General features: G+C 40.9%; 1 protein-coding gene across 1 annotated transcript in view; it reads left to right on the top strand.

Moving 5' to 3' along the window:
* Positions 1-922: 922 nt before the first annotated feature.
* Positions 923-7,887, top strand: part of rspo3 (R-spondin 3) — a 14,386-nt gene continuing 7,421 nt past the window's right edge. The window contains exons 1-5 of the mRNA XM_005944555.2: positions 923-1,852; positions 5,609-5,803; positions 6,364-6,507; positions 6,651-6,797; positions 6,940-7,125. Of these exons, the coding sequence (XP_005944617.1) occupies positions 1,756-1,852; positions 5,609-5,803; positions 6,364-6,507; positions 6,651-6,797; positions 6,940-7,125 (769 nt within the window). The 5' untranslated portion in view covers positions 923-1,755. The remainder of the gene's footprint in view (positions 1,853-5,608; positions 5,804-6,363; positions 6,508-6,650; positions 6,798-6,939; positions 7,126-7,887) is intronic.

Genomic DNA, 7,887 nt, shown 5'->3' with positions numbered 1-7,887 from the left:
AGGCCAAAACAAGATTTGAATATTATTCTTGGGTTACATGTCTATTTTAAACTTTGCTGTTATTCTCTTGAATAATCTTCTACATTGTATAAATAGAAAAAACACGGTGACTCATCAAACAAAGGTCAAGTGTAAAGTTCCCCATAACCTACTGATCCCCGTGCTTTTCTGTGCAGAATCTGTGCCACAAGCTTTTATGGAACTCCCTCTAGAGGCAATACAGTGAGGTGCTACTGCTTTTTGGGGATTTTCTACCTCCCTGCTGAACTATCCCTCCCTGTCGCAAAAAAAAAGAAAGAAAAGAAAAAGAAAAATGTTGCATTTATCAAGAATGTTATGAGACCATTTTGCACCACTTGCCTCATTTAAGCAATCTCACAACGCTTCAAATGCATGAAATAACAGTTTTTGGCAGATACGTACTCAGCAGACTTCAGTACGACTGGAGTGACTTTAAAATGTCACTTCAGTGGGAGAAAAACTGTTTTGATATGAATTTGTCCAAAGAATGTCAGCCAAAGCAAAAACATCTTCAAAAACATCGGCACTAATGTTTTATTATATTATTTAGGATGGGAAATACCTCCTTTATGAGATGTAGAAATTACCCATCGATTCATTCATCCGTCTATCATTTTCTTCTGCTTATCAAACAGAAATTAATTTGCACAAAAGATTTAGCAAAACTCAAGTATACATCTGATTACATCTTTTAACAACTGAGTAATGATCATCCAAAGCTTCATAGCAAAACCAAATAGGAATCACAGAGAAGCAACAGCTCACATTACTAAACCCTCGCTGAAAAACAAGGTTCTCTCTCTCTCTCTCTCTCTCTCTCTCTCTCTCTCTCTCTCTCTCTCTCTCTCTCTGACCCCCAAAGTTTATTTAGAGGGCATACCCCAAGCTTCGGAGAGAGAGAGAGATCGACAGGGAGAGAGAGAGTGAGAGAGAGAGAGAGCTGAAGTCATCAGCGGGCTGAGGGAAGTGAATGGGTCCTGCACGCAAAGCAGAAAAGCGCTGAAGCTGTGGAGATTTACTTTGGTTCAGTTGTAGCTCAGCGAGAAGGAGGAGGTGTGCGCTTGGTGGTTAGAGCAACGCGAGCTGTTTAACCTAAAAACCTAATTTGTCTTTTCTGTTGTTGGTCCTGTAGTGGCTTTTACGTCAGCTGATGGTCAGATGAAGCCGAGACCCTCGGCATATTAGCGCAGTCTGTACACCGGGACGCACGGCGCATCTCTTCTGAGAAAGACTTGGAGAGGGAGGGAAAGGTTCATTTGGAGTTCTACAAATGGATTTAATCCCTCAAACTTCTCGAGAGTCACGATAATGCTTCATTAATCATTCTATTTTTTCTTTGCGACCTTCACTGATGTTTGATTCTACTTTTCTCCTCCTCGCAACGGATGAAAATCCATCTTTTTGGCGTGGTTGTTTGGTTTTTGTTTGGGTTTTTTTTTGTTGGGGGGGATATTCTTTATTACTACAAGGATAACGGATCCCTAACTCAGTCTGGCTTTCTTGGCACATATGTGGACCTTATCCAGGATGTTACAGTCTAAGCGGCCCAGGCATCATTGGGCCACTGTACATTACCATCACCACATATCACCACATTGCTGGGGGTCCCGCTGTGTCTAGGAATTACCTGCAATCCCGCCTCTGTCTTCGTCTGGGGACAGAAAACGGAATCTTATTAATAAGTGTTTTGGCGAACATTGACATTGGCTTTACGAGTCTCACCTCTGGGCTACTATGCAATTACAACTCTCCTTTGTTTTGATCATCTTGCACTGCATGGATTACATTGGTTGTCAGCAGCACAGCAGCTCCAGGCACCGGCAACATAAACGTGAGTAAAGTGCTGTTCCGCGCCACAAAGTCCTATTATTAGGCTTGTATATTATTTATTCTAGTTTTTAATTGATATTCACTTAATTTCAGCTTATGCTCAACAATATTTATTAACCGATTTCAGTCGAAGTTACGAAGATCTGCATCGTACATTCTGTTGCCATTAAAACAAATCTTCCAATATTTAGTCTTTGGTCAGATTTCTTAATCGGTTACATTAATTTTGCGCCGTGTAATAAATTGGCAGATATGAAAGTAAACAAACAATCCTCCTGATGCGCTTTTAAAGTGATCACCAAATCAAAACATCATCAAATAAAAGTTCAGGTGACATTTAATTTTTCTGCATATGAAACAGGATTAAAAGCAATAATTAACAAATAAATAAATAGATAAAAACAAAATACTTAAAACAACAACAACACATTACCATCATCCATACTCCCAACTCTAATTTCTGCAATGGAGTTTAATGTTATGTATGTTTGCTTAATTTGGAAAACTGGTATTTCCTTCTTTTTTTTTTTCTTTTTTCTTTTTTTATTAAATGTATATATTTTGCCCGTGCCTAGACTGGGTGAGCGGCTCAAGCTCTCTATTAAAACCCTTTTCCTTAATTGGATTCATTCACCTGAAGGCTGCAGCAGCCTCCCTGTGCGCTCGGTCTCGTGGTTCCCGTCGCTCTCTAGCGGTCAGCGGAGCAGACTTCATGCGCGGAGTTTGTTGTTTATTTGGTTTCAGGGTTGGTGAATAATAAAGCTTTAGCTCATATACTTAGTGAGATTTACGTGAATTTGCTGCCTTATACTATCAAGTATTAAAAAACATTTTTTGGAGATTTTTTTTAATCTGTTGGTGCACATCAGCAGGGTACATTCTGATGGATTCATGTTCTGGTGAATATGAATCCAAAATGTAACTCTTGTAATTGTGCAAAATGTTAGTCAATGCAAAACTGACTCCAGCAAGCAGCAGAGAAGTTCCACACTGACTGTGAAGGTATTTCGGCTCTCATATATCTCTCTGGGGTCCAACAATATGTCTCCTCTCTTGGGCAATGAGCAGCTTTTTTCCATGACACTATGAAATAATTATCAATAAAGTATTTTTTCTGTTCTTCCTACGCACACTTTATCATTGAGGGTCTCCAGATGTGCTCTGTGACTAACTCCGTTTGAGATGAGCGGTGATAACTGGAATATTCCATGTATCGCTTGCCAGTATGGTCAAAACTGTCTGTGATCTACAACAATGGACCTTCGGAGTGATGTTTTTATCCCTGCCACCTGGGGCTAAAAGATCTCACTACACCTGTTTCTCTTTACATTGGATTGCAGAGCTCAGACCTGCACACAGGACCAGATAGATGTCGAATCTATCGGGCATGTAATGAGTTGATTATTTTCCCTTAAACGTGTGTTTGTACCACACAAATGTAGACATCAGTGTTTTCTTTAGACCCCCCGCATATTTTCACTTTCTGTGTTTATTTCCCTCTAAACAATATTAAAGAGCCTCTCAGCAGAGTGTGAAAGAGATGAAACGAGAACGTCAACAACTTCTGTGCAGGACGATACACTAAAATATGTTGTTTTACTCAAAAAGATTAAAAAATTGTAACCTTAGCATATATTGACATACTGACCCAATGTTAATTGGTTTTTGTGTTAAGGAGTAGGTTAATCTTCTTTCTTACAGACTGACTCAGTAACCATAAGTTGATAGGCCCTTCTATGAATCCCAACTTCCTCTAAGAAAGCAGATATTAGGGAGGATGGAGGGATTAGTTGGTGAAAGGGTGAATGATTACAGACATTAGAGGGAAAGCAGGGGGTAAGAGTGAGTGGGGGTGGGTCAATGACCATTCAGTTAGCCGGTCCAAATCACCACACAGAGACAGAACCCAAGCTGTGAGCTTCCTGTCTGTGATGATTCATCCAGAAACAAAGGGGGCGGGTTAATAGTGGGAATTACATTAATATTAGTTATAGTTAATGAAGACGTTTCAGCTTCATGGAGGATGCTTTGATTTATGGCTAACAACAGAGTTTGTGCACAGTAAAGCCTGGGTGAATTGAGAGGCATGAAGGTAAGCATGTAACACACTGGTTGAAATGAAATGGGGGGGTTTTTTGCACACAAAAAAAAAACACGTATATGTGTGCAAATGTGTTTATTATATGTGTAACTCTTGCTGTTATGCAAGTTACCACTGTCCAACTGAGGTTTCATTGGTGCAAAAGCAAGGGGAAGGCCAAATTCCTGTGTTTTAAGGCTTCTGTGAATCAGGGCAACTTGGCAGGAACACATGTGGGCAAATGGACAGCAGTTGTAAAGATAGTCAGGATATTTCAAACAAAGTATCCATGATCTATGGTAAACTGACAGCTAAACCCTGAGTTGAAAATGCTGGCCAATGAAAGCCAGTGGCATGCAATGCCAAGACTGGGGAGGAAAACCAATTCCTGACGTTCTTGCAGGGGTTGCTTTTAATTTACCTGACATATGTGATTATGGCAACACCTCTCAAACAGGAGCAGCAGCGCAGGTGAATATAATAGTATATAAAACGTGGGAAATCTCTCAAAGACTCTTATTGCCTATATACTCACACAGGAGTCACTCCTTGTATGGATTAATATGTTTCTGTCACATAGCTGTCCATGAGAGGGTTTCTCAAAACCCTCCATTAACTTACACATGCCATTATTTAAAGAAGTGTGTTAACCAATGTCTTCATGGAGACAGCAACACTGTAGGTGCCTGGGACCTGGTGTGCATGTCAGGTTGTATTCAGTAAATCACCTCTGTGGTTGTCCACTTTATCGCTGTTCATTGTGCTCCAATTTAAATCAGACACCAAAGAGCAAATATTATACAAGACTGTTATGTTTTTTCAAAGAAGTCATATTTCTACAATTTGTCACTATTAGCCTTTGTTATGATTCGTTTACTTAAAATACTATCACACTGATGCAAACATGTTGGAATTTGAGAGACATTAAACATGCCGGGGACAAAGTTGCAACATACAGTTAAAATGATTAAAACCTACAACCTGTACTTTCATCCATGGAAGACAAAGTGTGGTGAATCATCTCAAACTGGTATATAGTTGGGGAGGACAACTCTACTCTTGAATATATATATCAACATAAACTAAACACTTCAGTACTTATGCACATAAACAGAGTTGCAAATATGGAATAAATTGCTGTCATTGGCACTGGGCTTTAAGTTAATGTGACATTAAGTGGTTTGTCTTCTGTAATGCAACCCTTGTAAATATATTTAATTCCTGGTGGAGCTAAATTTACCTTTGGCCTCACACTTAAAGATGTGGATTTTAACCTTTTCTCCATTTTCATTTCATTCCCTGTTTTATTACCATCACTGCAAGATTTTAAAGCTATCGTAGACGGAAACTTGAGAAGGCAAAACTCAGATATCAAGTGCTTGTTGTGAGTTTTGCCTCAATTATAAAAAGATATAAAAGGTTCTGTAAGAAAAGCAACACTCTTGTAGTTTGAAAAGCACTGGTATTCTCTCTCTTTTTGCCTTTTTTTACAGTACAAAAAGGTGGAACATTGAAGGAATGAGTTATACATGCACTCAGAACTTTGAGTTGCCCTAAAATATCTGGAAAAATATGTCATATTTATTCATAAATATTCCTTTTTTATAAGAATCCTAATATTTTTGTGTGTGAGATCTATATCTAATGTGAAACCCATCCACCCGCTCCTCTCGACAGCGATCTCTGGTGTGAGCTCAGGGTGCCAGCAGGGTGGCTGTCTGACCTGCTCTGACTACAATGGCTGTCTTTCCTGCAAGCCGCGCTTCTTCATGCATTTGGAGAGGATTGGGATGAAGCAGATCGGGGTGTGCATGACTTCCTGTCCGCCAGGCTTTTATGGCACACGCTCTCCTGAAAGAAACACCTGTACAAGTGAGTCAAATAAACTGCAAATATAAAAATTTAAAAAGAATTTTTATGGATATATTAACTGACTGCATGATTCCAATAAAAAAAGAACATCCAAATTTAAACGAGCACAAGCACTGAAATATTCAGGCTAAATATGGTGTCTTTAAAAGCGTAACTTGACTTTGTGTGCATCATTAAATCATATGCCCTGCTTAGTGAAGTGTAGTATGGCATGAAGTAGAGGCCTACATGTTCCTGAACAAGTGAAAAACATGAGACTGACCCTGTTAGCATGTTTCCTTTTGGTGACATTATATGAAATCAAGAGTTGCTTTGTTTAAAATCATTTATCATGATCCAGCCTGTAAACATTAATTTCCCTGCAGTGTCCCATATTGTTTTTCCAGCCTGACACACACACACTCACACACACACACACACACACACACACACACACACACACACACACACACACACACACACACACACAGTGACACCCTGTATATTTAACGCACAGGACACACATGATAACTTGTATGGTTTAAATAAACGCTGGCGGTGGGTCTGTGTTTCTCCGTCAGAGTGCAGGTCAGAGTGCGACTCCTGCTTCAACAAGAACTTCTGCACGCACTGCCGAGCAGGATTCTACCTTCACCTGGGCAAGTGCCAGGAGAACTGCCCCGAGGGCATGGTCCGCAGCGACGCACAGAGGGAGTGTATTCTCAGTGAGTACTCAGAGTTTACATTAATCAGGCATGGGGATTTTTTTTTAAGTTTGCCTTTTATTTCATTTATTTGGGTTGCAGAACTAGTTTATATAGAACTACATTAAACATATTACATGCCAGATTACATTTTGTCTGTGCAGAGTGTCCTGCAGACTGTGAGTCATGTGTGAGCAGCGACATGTGTAAGCAGTGCCGGCCGGGCCTATACCAGCTCAGTGGCATGTGTCACCATGTCTGTCCAGAGGACTATGAGCCCAATGACAAACTCATGGAGTGCATACCGCAAGGTCAGTCCAGTGTGAGTGTGGATATGTTAAAGAAAAATGTCTGGTAAATAACCCTTTTGAAAAAGCGAGTAACCCCATGTCAAAATTTTGCAAAATATTTATTATCCTTATATTTCCCCTTCTGCCAATTTCCTCCTGTCAGTGCACTGTGAGGTGGGTGAATGGAGCGAGTGGAGCCCCTGCTCGAAATCTGGTAGAACCTGTGGCTTCAAGCGGGGCCAGGAGACCCGCACAAGGCAGGTCATGCAGTACCCGTCGTCCTTTGGCAAACCCTGCCCTGAGGTCTCTGAGATCAGAGAGTGCATGGTCAGGAGGAGGAAATGTCCAGGTAAAGAAAAAAAAAAAACAACATAATTTCTGAGAAGATGCTGTGACAGAGTAGCACTGCTTTTGTGCCCAACTTAAATCCCACGTGATGCGACATAAAAACACACAACCCTCCCCCCCAGAAGGAATTATCAAAGAAGATGCTTACTATATATTACACTGTCTTTGGTAATTGCTGCTGACCCATCACACTTACTGCCAACATTGTATTTGAGCTACATGGCACGGTTTCAATTCTCTATGAATTCCAGACCACACTGCTTAAGCTTGAACAACCAGAGCTAGCCGTTCTTCCGCTCAGGACTACGACTGTTTACTCAGAGGACTGTCATTGTCGCTAGAGTGAGGACAGTGGGGAGAACACATGTGTGATGTTGCAATGGCTATGCTGCGTGTTTTCCCACGAGAGCTCTTTGGATTTTAAACAGTAAAACCGCTTTCTGTGCTCCTAGTAAACAGGGGATAGCGTGATTATTTCTAATGAATAGAGTGCAAACTGCTTTCAGACGGGCTCGTCCCCTTTTAAACCCGAAGCTGTAGTGCATTTACAATCATCTTGTGTTGTGCGTACTGAGCGTGTGGTTGCTGGTGGTTGGTGGCTACGGCTGGTTGTTTTTTCGCCTGGGCTCTGTAGTGTTAAATGACAGATTGCAGACAGGGTAGGAGGCTGAGATCCAGTCCCCTGGGGCCTCACACTTACAGAACAAACACTGTGTGTGTGTGTGTGTGTGTGTGTGTGTGTGTGTGTGTGTGTGTGTGTGTG

This window comes from Haplochromis burtoni, unplaced genomic scaffold (assembly GCF_018398535.1).
Source record: "Haplochromis burtoni strain Fernald_Lab_line unplaced genomic scaffold, NCSU_Asbu1 Contig_391, whole genome shotgun sequence".
In the NCBI taxonomy this organism is placed as follows: domain Eukaryota; kingdom Metazoa; phylum Chordata; class Actinopteri; order Cichliformes; family Cichlidae; genus Haplochromis; species Haplochromis burtoni.
The sequence above is the reverse complement of the archived record's forward strand: the minus strand, read 5'-3'. Positions and strand labels throughout refer to the sequence as shown.